This window comes from Lathamus discolor, chromosome 5, assembly GCF_037157495.1.
Source record: "Lathamus discolor isolate bLatDis1 chromosome 5, bLatDis1.hap1, whole genome shotgun sequence".
In the NCBI taxonomy this organism is placed as follows: domain Eukaryota; kingdom Metazoa; phylum Chordata; class Aves; order Psittaciformes; family Psittacidae; genus Lathamus; species Lathamus discolor.
The window spans coordinates 27,547,831-27,567,622 of NC_088888.1; the positions used below are offsets into that span (position 1 = coordinate 27,547,831).

Consider the following 19,792-nt stretch of genomic DNA (forward strand, 5'->3'; position numbering starts at 1 on the left):
TGAGGGTGTAGACATGGTAGCCCCCCACTGCTGCTTCCCCCCCTCACCCAGCATGGCCCAGGTGAGCCATTCCCCAGAGCGGGCACCCCTTCAGATGCACAGCAGGTGCCAAGAGGCAAAATCACTGCTGCTAAGGCAGGCTGCAGCTTTCAGGATGGCGAATGCCCTGCAGCAAGTGAATGAGGTGGGCTGGGTGGCCTCCATGTGCTAGTTTGGCTGCTCCTGTCCCCAGTTCTTCAGGGATTTTCCTTTCTGATTCATGGTTGAGCTTTTGAAAGTGCTCTGGTGCTTTGGTTGATGAGGGGATTTCTTTCCCTCCTCTTTGTATTGCTCACTTTTTTGTTTTCTGTGATGAGTTTGGTCTGTAATGGCAGTTAACAGGCATGCAGTAATCTGCACAAAGGGAGAAACGCAAATGCAGACTGAAAATGCGCCAGAGAAGTATATTGGAACTACCAGCTGATTTCACATCATCATGCAGCCAAGACAGAAGACATGAAATAATATATGGCCCCTTAACTGGCATAACATGACCAACACTGTGCTTACAGATGTACTGCAGCATGGCACCATCAACATGTGCCACAGGGAAGTATAAATCCAGGAATCCCATTTCAACTGCAGATTTTATGCTTCTGTTATTTTCTTAAGAACGTTAAGGTGTTTTCTTTTTAACTTTAAACCTTTTTGACAGTTGGACTCGATGATGTTAAAGGTCTTTTCCAACCTAAATGATACTATAATTCTGTGATACAAAAACTAAAATAATTTCTTCGTTATGCCAAACTGCTGCTGATGTGCTCTATGGCCTTAGTGTTACATTCAACTTCTTTATGATTCGGTTCCTCATTTCTGTTCTTCACAGGATTGTTGCAACACTGAACTAATTAATATTATACGTTGTTTGATGTCCTGGAGCAAATATATATATAAAGCTACAGATATGCAGATAAATAACAGTATTTCAGGCCTGATGAACTCTGGTTTCAAACTGTAGCCACAAAACTGAATTGCCAAAGTGAGAAGCAGAAACGAAACTTCTGTGCGAAGCTGCAAATGAGGAAAGAATCTCCCAAAACATTACCTTTTATTCCTTCCTACTGATGAAGTGCTCCATTATTTTACTTCCTGAGTTTGAAATATTATTTTTTTTATCCCAATCATTTTCAGAAAGCATTTAAGTAGTTTTATTCCAATAATGAGCTGATAATGGGAGAAGAAATGAAAAGTTTCTCCCCAAAATAATTCCAAGGATGGACTGGGTGACAATTTGTGCGTGGGCTAAAAAATAATAAATATTTTCCAAGATTTATTGTTCCATTAATTGCTGCTCTTCTAGTGCAGGGCTTCTTCTGCTTGTCTTTGGGATTGTTCTTTACATTTAGCATCTATGCTGCAATGCAGTCACAATAAGCTACAATATTGTCAGTTTTTAAGTCAGCCAATTTGTCTGCACACTCCATAACTGTCACATTTTCAGTATTTGAATGTGAATTTTTACTACCTAGTTCAAGATTGGCTCATTGAATTCAAAACCAGCAAAAACAAGGAAGAAAGATTTGAGCTGATTTTGAATGAATTATCACAGATTTATAATTACTTTCAGGGATTCCAAAAATAAAGACAGAAACTGCTTTTGGAGGGTAAATGATTTGTTGAAAATTATTTGCTCAGCTCTAATTAGGATAAACATTTTTACTCATGGAAATGAAGAGGATGTACAGGCTTAGATGTTTATTAATTCAAGTGTGTAGCATTTTTGTTTGTGAATAATTTTGAAACAAATAATATCCAAATTCAATTATTGTGCAGTTAGTTACTATGGATACTTGGTTTGCAAAATGCGTGGCTTTATGGCTAAATTTCTGCCAAAGACTATTGTTAAATAACGAGTCTTTCTTTAGACAAACACATGAAGTGGCATGAGAGTACATTCATAGTCATGCACACAGATCTGGCAGAGTGAAGTCTGTGTAAATATCAGTGAGATTTATTTTGCATTCATCTCTTTATATGTCTTGGAACAGGTTTTCAGATCTGCACAGGTAGGTAGGGCTTTTTAAATAATGGCTTTTATGTAGCCATTCAATCACTATTTTTGTTTTGACAAAAACATCTCTGCTTTGATCTCCCCACATGCCAGTACTAACACATCTCTCCTAAAGCGTGGTCAGCTTACCTGCCCTTTGCTGTTGTTGCCCAGTCTCATGGAAGTATTGTCATACAAACAGATCATTGTTTAGTTATCGAGGCTGAGAATGCTTCACTTGGTTTCTCGCTTTAACATGTTTCCTCTGATAAAAGACTTCTGCATTCATTTCATTAAATATTGTCAAGTGTTACTCAATGACACATTTACCAATAAGCAATGTCCAAAAAAGCCATCCCACACAATTGTTACTGTTCCCATCTCATGCACAGGTCCTAGGGCTGTCTGTGACTCTTCTGCTTTGGGAATCCTCCCAGTGGCCAGATTCTGCATGAAAATCACATGTCTATTTAATAAAAGATAAGTTTTAAAGTTAAAATTACCTTTTTTACAGTAGTTACATTTCAGAGACTTTAGATGCAATAAGACACAACTAGTTCTAATTAGAATAGCAATACTTAAGTAAATGAATGAACCATTTATGGGGCGTGGGTTGCAGGGTGACTTACTAAAGCAGATAAGGCATGGCAGCAGTAACCTGTGAGCTGCCTTTTTGAGGTAATTGGAAAAGCTCAGCTGATAACCAAACTTCTCTGTTTGCTCTTGCATAACCAGGGTCTCTTTCTCACACAAGAGCAAAACACGAAGATTTCTCCATCTTCGGATGTCTGGCTAGTGTGTGCAAAGTTAGGTGATATCTCTCTACTTGTAAAGCAGCATCAGACAACCATTCAGTGAAGGTATCAAGGAAGTATTCCTTCTTTCAATCATTCTTACAATAGGACAGCTGAAAGTGCAATCTCTAGGTGCTGACTGGGTGAGAAGGGATCAGTGGATGGACTCCAGTATTTATGCAGCCACCTTTGCAAGGTAAGGTGTGTGATTTATGTAGCTTCAGTTGTCCCACAGATAAATGTTTCCTTAGTTAATAAGATGCAGTTTTTGTGAATTGATGAGAATAGCTTAGAGTCAGGGACCTTGGGATCCACAAGCAGGTGGAGTTTCAGCTTCAAGGGGTTGAATTCAGCCCTACATTTGCATGAAGAGGCAAAAACTGCTGCACCGGCATCTTTGACTGTACACTGCCAGGCACTTACGGGCACATTCTGTGTCAGAGCTGGAGTGCTGCTTAGAACTGCTGAGTGAATTAAGATGTGTAACATCCCTAATTTTTAGAACAAAACTTTACTTATATTCTAGTGGAGCCTGCATAATGCCTTTGAGTAACAGGTGGTGGAAATTAAACACTGTTGGCCTTGACTGGTATTTTGCCAAGTCCTGTCCTCCATAGTCTTTCCGCAATCACACTGTTAATAAATGCTCATGAAGAAGTTGTCTGTCTGAACTTGTGCTTTGAATACATTATCTCCTGCAATTTTGGCTTCTATTTTATTTCTCTTCACTTAATTCAGTTATTTTATATTTTTTGTTTACTTTTTCTTCTTCTGCTTCCTATCTTTATTAAAAATCATGGATGTGTAACTGGATGGTTGTCAATGTAGTTTGGAGGAACAGGTTTAGAATTTTATATTTTCTACAAGGGGATAATTTTCACATATTTGTGTTTAATACAAACTGAACAATTGATTTAAATGATCCATCAAGTCTGTAGGATGCATTGCTATCAAAGCAAGTATAAAATGTAAAAAAAGTTATAGCAATGATGTTTAAGAGAAGTAGACACTTCATTCATAGATAGGAAGAGCCTTGCCAATGAAAAGGGGTATCTGTTTCAGCTTCACTGAGGAGGTGATGTGACTTACTGTCTATGGGAAGACACTTGGACTCAGTCTGGAAAGACTGGTTGCACAGAACAGATCATTTATTGAGTTAAACTTTCAATATGTTGTGCATTTTCATTAGGATAAGCTCATTATTAGAAAAAAAATGTGGAAGTATTTGGCATTCTGATATTTTCATTTCTTGATAGATGACCTAAAGATTACAATTTTATCATTTAATGCACTGATTTAAATTTGAGATGAATGGCCAAGAGTAGGACAGCATGTAAAATACTTTAAAAATACTTTTTAATTGTAACTACAACAGTTATTAATAGAACAAATTACTCTTTTTTGTCATAACATATAAAAAAGAGAATTGTTTCCACATTTGTTTGTGAAAAAAGGCGTGAGTTTACTTTGTTCTCATATGGCTCTCATAACAACAGATAACAATGAAACCTTACCTAGTGTGATATTAACAATTTTTGTTTTAAATTCTTACTGTATCATGAATGGATCCTCAGGGTGAAATGTCTAGGGTTTAGGAATTATTTTTTATTTTTACCTCATTCTATTCATGAAAATACAGCAATTTAAAGGTAAAGTTTTCATAGGCAGTTGGGAGACAAGTCCCAGAGGAAAGAAAAATGAGCTCTTAAATAGTCATGGATTAGTTCATCAAGGAAGAATGCATTTTGGCATGTACATTTTTGGCATTATACTTGGATAAAACCAGTATGAACATAAGGAGGAGAGTCAGTGTCAAAATGCAAACTGTGAGGAGAAATGCAACAGTAGATTTGAAAAACTTCGTGCCTTGTGGTTCATATTTCTGATCCAGTTTTGCTCTTTCTTTGTTTCTGTGATGTTTTTGAGATTGCTTCAAGGTATAAACATAGAGTTTTCATTTGGGTTGGAGGTGAGAAATTTGGTAGGATCCAACTTGCATTGTTGTGACCCAAAATTAGAATGTTCTTTCCTGTCATGCTGGGGTTTGTCAGGTGTAATAGAAATGCCAGCGGCTCCTTGTAACTTGCTGAAGTCGCTGTTTATCTAACTGGTTTGCTTGTCTTGGGTATATGTAAAGATCTGGTTTACACAAAGCAAAAAAAAAGCCAAAAACAAAAGCTCAAGATAAGAAGTATGAAAACTGTAAAGATTTGTTGAAAGCAAATCTGCATATCTGAAGAAAATAACATAAAGCACTAGGAGAGTGTTGTGAATCAAAGGGGTATTTTGTAAATCTGTAGCTACCTTTGTGAAGCCAGCATAGCCTTTTTGGCCGTCTTTGTTGCTTGAAATATGTAACACAGAACCATGGTAATTTTCTCAGACTGTAGTTAATGTTGGGACCTTGAAATGTAGAGACCGTGTGTGTTCTTAAGGTTTCTGAAATCTTGAATCTGGGTTATGAAAACAATTGAATTGGCTTAAAACTTGTGAGATGAAGAAAGTAAAATTAAAGCATAGTGGTATATATCAGCTTTCCAGGGTATACTAGTGATAATTATTTTCCTGGTCTTGCATATATGATTAAAGATGATACAACTTTTCCTATGAAGAAATATTGATACTTGTTGGAAGGCAGAAGTGTCACTTTCACATGAAACAATACATGGTTATGGCAGTCACTTTATAAGTATCATTTGAATGCTGGGAAAACACAGACATCTTTTATAATGGCAAAGTTTTGGTGCCTTTCAAACTAGAGGAAAAAAAAAAGAGTGAAACAAAAATTGCATTTTATTTTTTAAATGTTTGGTCAGCTTCCCAGTTTGACTAGTCAAGCTATTTAATGCTATCACATCTACTGTCTGGTTTGGGTTTTTTTACAGTTCTTTTTATTTTAGTACTTAATGGGAAGTTGAGGCTTTTGTGGTGAATAGCTTAGGTCAAGAATTAAGCAACACAAAGTTTGCAGATGTTTAATAGCAAGGATTTGTTTTGTCTGATATGTACAGAATTTTAACTACATGGAGTTAGATCACCCAATTTCAATGCTCACAGAAATTTTAATTCTAGTTCAACTTGTGAACCTTCTTCCTACCTAACTGTTGTTCTGTGTAACTCATCTGATGCCGGTGAAGTAACTGCCAATTTGCATTAATATAAGTGCAAATTTTGTGCTCTGATTTACAAGCTAAAAAAAAAAATTACAAACCTTAAAAAAAATCATAATTCAGTGTGAATTCTAAACAAGAGGAAATGAACAGGGAATGGAAATTTTTTTTTTCCAAGCTTATTTGTATGAAAGTATATCCTTTATCATTGAATACTCGCTAAAATCATCTTTCTGAGAAGTTGTCAGATTCTGTTCCTTTCCCTTAAATCTAGTTAATCTCATAAAGCTGGGGAAAGTTCTGTTCACAAAAAGGTTTCTTTGCTATTTGAGTTTGTGGAAGGGCAAAGGTGAATGAGTGAGGAGAAAATTCTTTTGCTAATGCAAGTATTTCCTGTAGACAGCAATTACATGCAGGTCTGTGAACTTTAGTTAGCTACCCACAAGCATTTGAACTGTGAGCTCAGTGCAGTGTTTGTCTAACCTTCCTTTATTTCTGTATTTCCAAGATATCTGATAGAGACATTTTAATTATTTATTTTTTTTTTTTAATGAGTGAAAGATCAAGTAATGCAATTATTTGAGCATTTTCTCACCAATTTACAGTCTGTATACCTTAAGAGAGTTTACAAAATGGGAAGCATATATCAGAGTTTGGCTTTTTCCTGACTTTTCTGCAAGCTATGATTCTATCTGTGCTAATAAAAGCTACTCACTGAATAGTTATTTTACAGTTCTTTTGTCAGCTTATTATCTGATGTCACATTGAAAAGGAATTCTTTGTTGAGCTTAATTTATAAGCTTATTTTAGAGTAAATAATTATTTTTTTTTCTTTTATCTACTAGTACTTAACAAAAAACAAAGAAATAAACCCAAAATGTGAAAGGGAGGTTCCTGTTATTCGGTACTAACTAACCAGGCATTTCTGAATGGAACAGGTCATAGCATCCAGAGCCTTTTCGAGCAAAATCCCCCACTCTGTCCTACCAATGGGAAATGCAGCCCTGAGATGCTTTGGTTTAGATTCTGAGTGCCAAATGCACATTGTGAATCCAAAGGAGTAGAGCAGGATTGTTTTGTTTTGTTTTCTGACTTAACTCCCTGTCATTTCCAAATATGGTCAAATATAGTGCATACTGCTAGCAAATTGTCTTCGGTATTGTTAAAATCATTGACTTACTGTGGCTTATCATCAAATAGGATTGTCCAAGACTGTCAGACTGGCACTGTGGGAATGAGAAAATGAGTGGCATCAGCATGAAAGCTGTGCCTCACAGTAACTAGAAGTGTATGTACTGTGTTGAGACTAAACATGTCTAATGTTATGGAATCCCCAAAATTAAATTATTTCAACTGTTTCCTGATCAGAGCAATATTTGAAATAGCCAAAAAAAAAAAAAAAAGAGATGTAGGAAAAAAAAAAAAAAAAGCTGGCTGAAAACCCTTGGGCACTTGATTTTCCAGAGTTACTAAGAATGCACACATCTAGAAATACAAGAATTCCTTGAATACTGACTACGTGAATTATACAGGACTTAAAATTGCTCCTTTAGCTTTGCTTTGTTCTGTGTATTCACGTCACATCTTTACCTTAAATGTATACTGTTCTATTTTGTCTGGAGAAGGAAATGGAGTTTGACTTACATTTTCTGCTATGTCATATCCTGCTATTTTCTGATAGGATCATATTTACCCTTCTGTGCCAGTGCACATGCTCACAGTGCAATCAGATTTTCCTTTCAGTCAGAAGGGGGTCTAGAACTGTGGTCTGGATTTAAACATCTCTTCAGTGCCTTTAATAGACAGTTACTCTTTTTTCCTCCCAAAGACCTCTCATTAAGGCAATCAGCTATGTGTTTCAGGGTTAAATACATAGTGGGCTTTTTGTTTCACAGTTTTACTGTTTGTCCTGTTAAACTTCAAATTGCCACCTGGACTTAATATATTTGATGAATATCAGCTGGTGCTCTACTTCTTTTCACTGGCCTCAGGCAGTTATAGCCTGTCTCATGCAGAACACTTTCTGTGGTACAGTATCATCAGTCATATATTTGACAGTGCTGTTCTTATGCTGTCTGTGGAAGTAAGGCATAAGGGTGAGTTCAAAACCATTTTACAGGCATGTGTTAAGCAAATGCCAAAAGGCTGAAAAGGGCTTTATTTTATTTATAAAATTCTACATTGGTGTTTTGTGAACAGCTCATATAATTTTCAAATTATACTTTTGCAAGTAATTTAAATGACCTGCTCTCAGCAGATGTTTGGTCTGCAAGCAATCTGGAAGAACCCAGTGCATGTTTCCTTTTGCCTTACCAATTTCCAATGGTCTTTAATTAGTAGAAAGGTGGTTTAGACCACTGATGGTGATGGATTTACAAAAGGGTATGTCTGGCCCACTGGTTTTTAGTAGTAATGTCACCCAGTTTGTATAATAAGTCGAAAAATAAATTGCGTCTAAATAACATAACTACATTTTGGTTGGGTTTTTTTTTAATGATTTGCAAAAAAGAACAACACATTTCTTTTTATGAACTGTCAAAAGAAAACTAGTAGTAGTTTATCTGTAGGGAAAAGACATAAGAAAAATGGAAGAAACTGGCAGTGATATCAGTATTCTTTTGGGCCTTGATGTGCAAACATTTCGAGAACCTGAACTTTTGTCTGGTTAAGAGAAACCAAAGCAGACTGTAGTTGACATTGCTTTGCAGTGGTCATGGGCACATACAGGTTTACAGTGTCATATGCTGGCATGAGTGGCTTCTGTGTACTTTTTTTCACCATACTAAGAAAAATAAGGTCTTAGTTTCAATTCTAAAACTCCCCAGTCATCTCTGATTTCGGCTGTAACTTAAGTGACAAAGTGAGACTAGAGCTGGTTCAAAAAAACTCATGCTGTTTATGAAAAGAAAAAAAAAAAAAGTGAGAATATTTTTTTCTCAAAACAATAACAAAAAAGCTTTCCACATTTCTAAACTAAACTTTTTTTTCTTTTTTCCTGCCCTTTTTGGAAGATTTTTCAAAATCAAGCTTTTTATTAGTTTAAATTTTTAAGATTTAAACATATGCCATCACATTTTGGAAGTTACTTTTTTTTTTTTTCCTACTCTTTTTGAAATTTCCTTCTCTCTAAACATTCTTAACTTTTGTGCTTTCAGAAATTTCCAAGTGGGAACAATTTTAAATACATTGTATGAAAAACATTTCCCCCATATTTTCATCTCCCTCTACCCCCAATATAAAATATATTGTTGGGCAGTATTTAAAGAGTGAAAAAGGGAAGAGGAAAGAGAGGAAAAAGTTCACTAAGCCCAATACCCCAGACCAAAGGCTTATGAGGTAAATATGGTTGAATTTCTAGCTCAACAAGCACCCCTAGAAAGAATAACAATTATATTTCTTCTGTGAGAATAAAGTCAGCAAACCCTCAAACACTTAGACTAGGTTTCATCTCACCTAATTTAGCCTGCCTAGCCTAAGGAAATAATCTGGGTAATGGGAGCTGACAGACAGCAATTTATTCCACCTGTGTTATTAACTGAAGTTATAAAAGATTAATTCATTAATATTTTGCTTTTGCCTATGTAATTTTCATACCAGCGACCGTAGGTGAATCTCAATCTAATTTTCCAATGTTTATTTTTTTAGTATACTGTTACAAAGCAGATAAACAGCTATTTAACAAAGTAGGCAAGACAAATGCAAAGTTAGTTAACCACTCCCGGATGCCCGTGAAGTTTGATCTCATTTGGTAAAGAGCAGTTTGTTTTCAATAGGGTGACATGCAGTGGCTTTTGACATCAAGTTAATAACTATCCCCATTTCACAGGAGTGGAGTTACCAGTAGGAAAATGAGGATGAAAAGAAGGATGTCATGCCTCTACTCCACTCCAATTAATAATGCCAAATGCTGCAAGCATACTGTAATGTGATCCATTAGTGGCTTTGCAGCTCTCTCTTCAGTTCTGCTCCTGAAATAGATCCATTTCAGTTCTGTTCCAAAAAGCAGGAATAATAACTTTTGCAGAGCTGGGTAAAAGCTAGAATTTCACCAAAGGGAACATGAGACTTGCTGACTGTTGTCAGAGGAGAAATTTGTGGAAAGGTTAGGACAGGTTGCACAAAATTTTTAATGGGAGCCCTGCAAAACTTCAAGTTATTTCATGTTACCCAAAGAGTACAATATTTTTGCATGTTTCAGGCTTTACCTTTTCAAGTCTCATGTTTGTGACTACACCTTGTATACTCTTAAAAGAAAAATAATGTGCCTATAGCAAACATAATTTGTCCTAGTGATGATGGCTTTGAATTTCTTAGTAATCAAATATATTTAATATATTTACCTGCATGGCTAAATATTTTTATTTGAAAGATAGGAGAAGTATGTTTGGGGTTAAGGCAAGAGGAGGTAATTTGCCATGACCTATTTTCATTCCATTCTGATCAAAATTGCACCACTTGACTGACTACTAAAAAGGGGTGCCTGAAGCACACTTAACTTTAAATCATCTGTTAATGTCAGGCCAAATTTCTGGTCTGTTACCTTGTAGGTGGTGACAGCCCTTTGCAATGGATACTTGTGTTCTGCACACTTGACAGAAACTTATGTGCTACGATAGGAAAAAAGGCCTGAAATATTGACAGTTGATGTGAAGAAAGATCTCCAAAGACATACCTCCAAAGACATAAGATGAAGATTTAACAGTTGGAAACGCACGTCTTTGCTGTAACTAGCTCTGAAGTAATGGTAGTCTCTAATTCAGCAAAAACATTGATGTTTTGTCACAGAGGATTAGTAGGACAAATTGTTCTTGAAGTAAACTAAAGTATTTGTGACTTCAGTCATGGTGTGAAAGAAACATAACTTCTCCAAATTTTGTGGTATTGCAGCAAAATTTGGCTTCTGAGCAATTGTCACAAATAGTTAAGTACTAGTCACCTTTCCTTAGTCTGAAAATCTAAATAAGACAAAGCTTTCCCAAAGTCATACTAAGGTGTTTTGATTTTTTCTCTGGAAGAAAACACCAAATAATCATTATTTTCCTTAGTTTATTTTGATCCTTCTGATGTCTCTCGTCTAGTTTTGTTTTTGGGGTCCTTGTGGAAGCCAGTAGATAGGTCTCAAGTACAATGCAATGCAGAACTGGATTGATAATTCCTGATTTAGTAAAACATGCATGCATGTATATGCAAGACTCAAGGGTCTTTTCTGCAAATGTGCCTTGTAACAGGGCCCCTTTCAGCACGCCATTCTAGTAGCAGATGCCTTCCCACCTTTTCCTGTCTCCTCTCTTTCTGTAATAACCTGTCCAGTGAACAGAGCTGTAGTTCCAGACCAAGAAGCTGTGACTGCATGGGAAGCCTGGGTGTCATGGGCTGTGGCTACAAGCAGCTGAGTGAAATGCACTCAAAACAGGGGCTTCACAGGTTTGTCACTCCCATGGCATACTGTGCATTTACAGTTTAGCACTGTTGCTGTGTTTAGCACTGTTGCTCTAGCGCTCCATGTGCCAAATGAAACCATTAGCAGATTTAAGATCTATCAACCATCTGTGCCTGCTATCTGTTTATACTTGAGTGGGAAAGAGCTGCCAGTGCAAAGTTATAGCAGGATGTAGTGGTGCTAGAAGGTCTCTGGGGTATGCCTTGGTCATTTGAATTAGTATGCCCCTTGCATAGTATTTTCTGCCCATCCCTCCTGGATAATATCTGAGTCTCTTGAGAAGCCCGTTAACATGAGAACTGGTTACTGCATCTTTTATTAAATATTTGCAAGTGACCAGGAGTACCCAGCCAGCTTTGGTGTGAATGAGAAACTTAATAATCCATGAAGGCTTTTTAATATCTTTAATTTAAGTTATATTGGGTTCATAAATTAAGGAAAAAAGTGTTAGTTACGGCTTTCTTCCTGGTGGTTGGTTAGAATACACCAGCTGTGACACACCATTTACAGAGATGGCTGAAGTCATTGTATGTAAAAGCTAAAAATGACATTGAACCCATCAATGCAAGATAACTTTTGATAGTTCTTATTGTAAAGGGCTTCTTACATATGTTGCAAGAGCTGTCTCACTGTGTTGCATGAACGTACAGGAACATATTGAGGACGGAATGATTGATTATTAGTCCTGGTGTTTGTGATTTGATCTGTTCAGCAAGTATTAGGCAATAATGATTCAGTTTGGGGTTTTTTCTTCCTCATACTCCCTTATTGACATTTTTCATTGTCTTAGTGTCTGAAATTCCAAATCTAGAATGGCCTGCTATCATGTCTGAGTCTGTTTTATTTAATTCAAGTGCAAATCCATAGTATAAAGCAATATGAACTGAAAGCAAATTCAACTCATTATGTTGCCAAACTGAAGCCTTCATATCCTGTAAGATGCAAACACTGAAATAAATCTTCACAGCTGTCCCCTAGACTGTGCATCTGTGAGAGACAGAGATTGCTCAGACAGTAGCTCCAGACGTCTTGAGAACAGAGACCTCCTTATGAGGTAAATTTACGGAGTTTTCATGTGTCACTCCTAGAGGAAATAAATTTTAACAGATTGCAGTATTTTTTGTTTGCTGTTAAAGTATGCCTGAGAATAATGGCCAGTCAGTAAAATTGGTGTACTCTCTGTGTGTTTACCAGTGTGCGAAAGATTATGTCTTCTACTTAGGTTACCTTAATGAGTACAGGACACCCCTCTAAAACATGCAGTCTCTCAAAAGAGCAACTCTTTTTACTTAATTCAATCAGTTTATATAATATTGTTTGTTGTTTGAAATAGCTGCTGCTTTTAAATAAACATGAAGGATTTATTGCCATGGAGCCAACTCAAACACTGAGAATTGACTCTTTAAATTGTTAGTGAGCTGTATGGTCAGTCAGGCTATGACGATAAGCCTGGAAGAGCTCTAGGATATTCATAAGTAAGTTTTGCATTGCGAAGGTCTGAAAAGTCTGTGGCTCTCCCCTGAGGTTTCCCTCAGTTCTCATGGTGGGAGATGTGTTATTTCAGAAATGTTAGAAATGGCAAGGCATTCATTTTTGCAGCTTTGAAGTTTTGAAATATGTGGGTATTTTCCCTTATCTGTGAGTGTAACAAACTTTGTGAGTATCTGTTCTGTCTCTGTATGTGGATATGCAGGTTTAGTGCTGTGTAGCTGGATAGAGAGGAGGTTTTAGAAGAATCAGAAGGGACAAGCTGAACACCACCACAAATAAAGTAACTGAGGTTAATGATCCTGCAGGAGTTAAGATGACAAGGGCCATGCCTTTGTAAGACAGAACCTATTTCTTGAAGTGCCAGATTGCTGAGAATTATTTATTCTTTCTTATTTTACAATTGGGATCACACAGAATTAGAACCTGATTATAGTTTAAGAAAAAGGTGGGTCAGTTAAGCAGAAAAAAGACAACACAGGGTGACCATGAAACCTAAAGGAAACACTGTGATGCATGACAATGACATTGTTTGTTTTCTCTTGTTGGTTTGTTTGGGATTTTTATCCCTAGAAATTGAATTAGTTAACTTCCAGATCCGGTAGGTTTTGATCCATAAACGAGTGCCTCAGGAGCAAGCAGCTTATCTGGGCTCTCCTATGGCAGTGTTAGATACTCCAGATTTATTTCAGCTACATCTGTGAATCCTGGGAAGCTAGGAAAATGGATTTTTTTTCAGGTGTGGTCTGCAACATCAGCTTCTGTGGTGGACTTTTGAATTGAAATCTCAGAACTCCCCGTGGTAGGACTACTCTTTAGCAGATTTAAAAGCTCCTATAAGTTTATGTAAATAGAAATGAAGATTCAGTAGATTTTTAGACTTTTTACAAATGTTAAAGAAAACAAAAAACAACCCGTCCTCAATTGATAGGCTATGAAGATTTTGTATTTGATACGTGTCACCAGCTGCTGTCTATGAAGGGTTGTCATTAAATCAGAATTTCTTATACCTTAAATGACAAGATCTTCCTCCCACTACCATCAGTTCTTCCCTCTCCGTTTCTCCGTTTGCTGAGGACAGAAAGCATCTGTAATAGACGTTACTACTATCTGTAGTGCACTTTATGTGTGTATCACCCTTTTTTTTTCATACCTGAGTTTAAAAGGGGGGAAAGATTGTCTCCAAAGAGGTTAATCACACCTCAGAGCACCTGAAAATCTGGTGTCTGAATCTCAAAGCATGCTTTCATCTCACATTTTTCTTCGTGTATATCCCGGTATAACAAGCTAATGCACGTTTAAGAAAAAGGGAAAGTAAAACTATTGTGACTTCTGTGTGTAAAACTTTTCACATAATAGAATACATGCCTTCAATAGAAAATGGAGAAACAGTCTGTAACTGCAGAAGTCAAAATTAAATATTGTTAATATAAACATTTTACGGTAATAATAGGACATTTGCAAGGAAGAGGTATTCATATAGTTGTAAGAGATGCTTGACCTCTGCTATTTCATAATCCATTGGAGAGCACTAAGGTTCACATAAGCTTACTTGCTTTCTCTTTTACCTGGAAGGCATTATTTTTGCAATAAATACCAAAATCAAGTCAATATTTTTAGAACCAGGATAATTGGCACTTTAAATGGACTAATCTTTGCTCTGAGGTTGTCTGACACTTTATATCCAATGCTAACAGGAAAGAAATAATAAAGATGTATGATTTTGGTAATTGATCAGGAACATTTGAATGGGTCACATAAATAACAGACTAATCAAAGTATTGTCTAACCATTAAAAAAAACACATGCCCATCTGCATGTACATTTATTTACATTAACTTTGCTGTCAGAATTTGTGAGAAATTTTGAAAGAGGATTTAATTTTCACCTTAAGGTTAATGATCTCATAAATAATAATTTGTCAATGTAGAGGATTAGATATACTATTGAACTGCTTAGTGTACCTCTTTAATGTAGAGGTGTGCGCTTACTGTTCTGGACTATTATTATTCTATGGATAAAATGGCAATTTTTATGTCTGCCAAATCCTACTCTATTTTTTGTTCTAACAGGAATTAATGATATTAACAATCTAATGTTATGCAGAAGAGACCTGGGACTTTTCTGGTATATGAAATATTATGCAGTGTTTTTCTACATAAAGTATATTAGTATCACATTATTGATAACTGACCAACAGGTTATCTAAGAAATAAAATAAAAATTATCTGTTCAAAAAAGAAAAAAGAAAATCAGATATGTAAAAAATACATAAGGAACTGAGCCCTGGTTCTTGTTTATGCTGGTGAAAATGATACTTGCAATCATTTACAAAGTGCTGATCTGTCTTGGAGGGAAATGCCAAGAAACTTAAGTCTGATAGTTTGGGGTACGGTTATATCAATTTGCAAGGAACTTCTATTCTTTTCCACTCTTTTCTAAAACCACTTTAGCTTTGTATGAAGAATACTATCAAACTGAATATTTGAGATTAAATGAAAGGTTGCATTTCTCTTGAATAGCAATTTTAACATGCTTTTTTGTGGGATCTTTTACTTGCGAACCAAAATACCCACAATGTGAAAAATACACTATTGCACAGTCTTTGTGTTCCTTTATATTCATATCAGGTTGCCACAGTCAAGGCTGCTATTTACTTCAAAACTTCCCATATTCTTTGGGCTCCACTGGTACTTATTAAAAGGTGCTGTGACAGCCTGACGTCAGTGGTGTCCCTGCATGGAAACAGACACTCTTTTTATCAGCCGTCACTGTCATCTGCTAGCTTGTCTCTGGGCTGAGCTCCTCAGGCTCTGTGTAGTGTGCCCTTTTTTCCCCCACTCTGGACAGGAAGCTAGGGCCTCTGCATGTGTTTAACCCCACATTTTTGCAGGATACTGATATTTCTGCTTTTAATTCACTGCAGTTTTACAGGAGAGTGTGTCCCAGATGTGGTTGCTCTAAAATGAAAGAGCACCAGTGTTGGGTTTGAATGTTTCCCATCCAATTACCAATTGCCCCTTCAATTTATTTTGAAATTTTTTTTCACTTGAGTATGGGGTTTTCAGATGATTCTGGTAATCCTGGATTTTTTTCCTTGTTTTTACAGGTGACATGTAACTGTTTCACCATCAGTAATGGAGAGATGCAGGATGTTGGTGTTGGCCTGTATCCCAGGTACTGTGGACACTGTTTCATTCACAGGCAAAATCTATGTTAGGGTTTTTTTTTTTTGTCTCTTTTCCTAGGTAGCTGTAAGGACCATCAAAGCAGCAGGTAACATTTCTAAATGAGAAAGTGGGAAATGTGAATAAATTAAAGGAGGATTAAAACTATTATCAATTTGAAAACAGTCTTAATAGTCCCAGTTACAGAGTTAAAACAGTTTGAGTAAGATACATGTTTGTATTTTATTTTCATGGAGGTGGAGGTATTTTGTAAGTAAGAATAAATGCTGACATAAAAAATGTGAGTGGGACTAGTAAATGGAAATGCGTTCAGCATTGCTTTATAATGCAGATATTTTGCAGCTGAGAGCCTTCTGAACTGGCAATTAAAATAAAGATTGAACAAGCAAATTACCATAACTAAGACACCAGTAAGGTGAAAAGCTAAGCCTCTTGAGAGATGGGTGTTAATATTTGAATTTCATATTATTATTTTTGTTTGTATTATTTAAGAAGTACATCCCTGGGAAGGTTTTTCCTTCATAGAATTTGTTACCTGTAATTGTTAATGTGAAAAATTACTGTGTATAATTTAAAATTGTGTTTTACCATCTCAATTTTTTCGTAATACACCGTTGAACTATATTGTCAGTATCTCAATGGGCCTGTCAGTGTTGTTTCTTTTTCTACTAATGTCACACATGAAAGATTTGACTAAGGACACTTAGTATCTTGAGGCCTACCTTATGGTAAAGATAAGGGAAAGGTGGTTAGGAGGACATGGGAATTAGTGCTATTAAAAGTACACAAAAGTTATTTGATTTTCACATACTTGGGAAAAAAATGGAATATTACTTTGGAGAGATATTATTACTGAAATGTTTTCTTTTGCTTAAAAAGACAAACACCTGACTGCAAAGAAAGTGACTATCTGTGTTCTGTGATAATGCATTGCCAAGGCATGCCACAGACTCTTTCCCAAGTCAGTTCAGAGCATTTCAAGTTTTGCTGTAGAAAATCACTCCAAGCTGGGAAAATTGTGAACTTAAACCTGTAGTTCCCCAATCCTAGGCAAATGGCCTTCCAGATGAATTCATATGCTTCCAGATGAAGCTGTCATCAAACCCACTAGTATTTCTTGAAGGTTAAATTTGATTGAAAGTGCTTTGTTTAGTGTCTTCAAGAGGTTGTACATTGTTGCATGGCTTGATAGCTTCAGTATCCCAGCCTATTTTAAAATTGATAAAATCCTGTGGTCCTCCTCTGCATCACCTTGCCACCACCTTTGGGAGTACACCCACTGATCTCACAATAACTTAAAGAGACACTCTCCCAGTGTACATTACTGGCTTCATGTGGACATTAACCACAGATATTTTATTAGCCCAGAAAGATATCAGAAGAGTCATGCTCCTGCTGATACTTCCTTTAACAGTCCAAAACTGAATAAACATGGTCTGGTGCAGGCTCTGCCCCTTGGCAACATCCTCTCTTTTGCCAGCAATAGTTGGGATTTTGAGTTGCTGAGTTAGTCAGACAAGGAAAGCAAATAAAGGCAGCCAGCAGCTGGATAAGCCAAGTGTTCTTTCAGCCTGATGATGCCAGAATTTTTCTTTCAATGGGTCAATCCCTATGGGACTGATGTTAGCCAGGCGAAGTCAGTTGTTTCTCAGCTAATGAAACATGGGACTCAAAAGCATATAGTGGGTGCTGTCTTAACAGTCTGCTTGGAAAAAGAGGCAAGGGCATATCTGTGTCAAGGAGATCCAGCAGCGTGTGTCTCTTGGGAGTGGCAGCAGCTGTGCAATGAGCTGTGCTGCTTCAGCTGTCACACACCACAAGAACAGAGGATGAACCAAAATATGCATAAAACAGCAGTAGTGGCTGTATCTCTTCTTTCAACTCTATACACCAAATATTTTGGTTTTGGGACACAGTATACTCCGTTTTCTACCTGGTAGAAAATATTGGGTGATTGCTGGCCCCTTTGAGCTGCAGTTCCACTGACAATTAACTGATAAGGTTAGTGTGAAACTGAGCAAAAGCTGCAGAAATAAAACATGGTCCCAGGTTATTAACCTTTTGCTCTGAACTGTCCAGGTTGCCTTGTTCCCTGCTTGCCTGCTTTGCCCTCTCCCCTGAATCAGGCCATCATCTCTTCCCACCCTGGCAGAAACACTTGAAGACACTCAGGCATGGCTCCTATTAACAATGAATATAAATTTTCTAAGTATTAATTTTCCCCCACTAACTGCGAGCAGCTCATTTACCAAGGATTTTATTTGTTTTGTAGCTTAACTGCTTGATACTTCAGATCTAATCATGTTGGCTACTTGGAAATTATTAAAGGGGAAGAACAGTGGAGGCTCCTCTGTAAAGTTTTTTCTCTCTCTCTTCCCCTCTACCACACCTCACAGCATGTCTTTACTGAACCACAGCTGCAACCCAAACTGTGTGATCGTTTTTGAAGGATACCAGCTTTTACTTCGCTCTGTCCAAGAGATCCAGACTGGTGAAGAGGTAATTAACTTATCCTCCCTTCCATCACAGACACCTGCAACAATGACATCTCCCTAAATAAAATCCAGACTGCAGGGCCACCAGCTTAATATTTTGATGATATATTGATGCCATGTTCTAGCACATAGCTATCAGGGGGAAAATGATAAATAGAATCATCTCTTCACACTGCCTGGGCCCCATAATCATTACTTCTCATAAATCACTAGCAGTCTTGATAAATTCTTGTTCCTCCTTTCCTCCTCTAGGCACTTCATTTTGTTTGTATTTGACTGTCTTTACCCTGATGGAAACACTTAATGATATTTCTGTGTGGAATGCAGTGTTTGCTAAGTCATTGCAACAATAAGCATTTGTCAGGCTGCAACCGTACTGTTGTAGTAAACCTTTCATTGACAGTGAAAGTAGCAAGACAAGTTTTGTTTTCTTGCCGATTTCATTAGAAAAGACACCAAAATACTCCTTTCAAAAGATTTCTAATTTGGTCTAAGGTATTCTCAGCTTCATTTTTAAGACAGCATTTGTACTAGTTTGAAAATAATTATTTCTGTCTGGGTAAGCATTTCAAAGTAAATGTCTTTTGCAGCAATGCAATAATAAATTTGATTAGTAAGGCCTGCAAAGACATGTTTATATATATGTAACTTTACATGCACTGGTGACCTATGCTGTCCTAGCTGTTGGTCCTTTCAAAATCGTGACCTAAGGTAAATATGGTCCACACCTCTGCTGCAAACTTTGGGAAGATCAAGGGCATACGTGTTCAGATTTGGAAGCTGTAATCTCTTTTCCTCCCTATTATTTTCTTTTTCAATGTATCCTTTCTCTAAGAGAGTAGGCATCAAAATAAGTACATGGGAAAATACTTTTTTAGGCAAAACATTGTGGGAAAACAACAGAAATGCTTTTGCATACTTACCTTTTTGCCAAGAGAAATCTTTTAGGATGCAATATACTTTTGTGGACCTCTTGAGTGTAGACATCTTTTGGTCTGGCATTCTTGTTCAAGCCAAATTTTAAATACTTTTCTTCTATTTTATCTGTATACCATAACTTTCCTCTTGGCTTCCTAATTCACCCAGATATTATTTTTTTTTTTTATTTAAAAATGCAGTGGAAATTAATGTCTTTCCATTAAATTTCCCATTCATTTGAGTTAATTATTAGAGTTCTAAATTCTGAAGCTATCCTGTTTTTCTGTATGTGGATATGTTTTTCTAGATAAATATCATAAACCAATTCTT

At 36.6% G+C, this 19,792-nt stretch overlaps 1 protein-coding gene across 9 annotated transcripts in view; it reads left to right on the forward strand.

Moving 5' to 3' along the window:
- Window positions 1-19,792, forward strand: part of SMYD3 (SET and MYND domain containing 3) — a 409,224-nt gene that overhangs the window by 304,963 nt on the left and 84,469 nt on the right. For 8 of the 9 annotated variants that reach the window (XM_065680130.1, XM_065680131.1, XM_065680134.1 and 5 more), the window contains 2 exons: window positions 15,971-16,038; window positions 18,446-18,548. In XM_065680130.1, the coding sequence (XP_065536202.1) occupies window positions 15,971-16,038; window positions 18,446-18,548 (171 nt within the window). Of the gene's footprint in view, window positions 1-2,927; window positions 3,020-15,970; window positions 16,039-18,445; window positions 18,549-19,792 lie in introns of those variants that run through there. The other variant, XM_065680136.1, reaches the window with a different exon arrangement.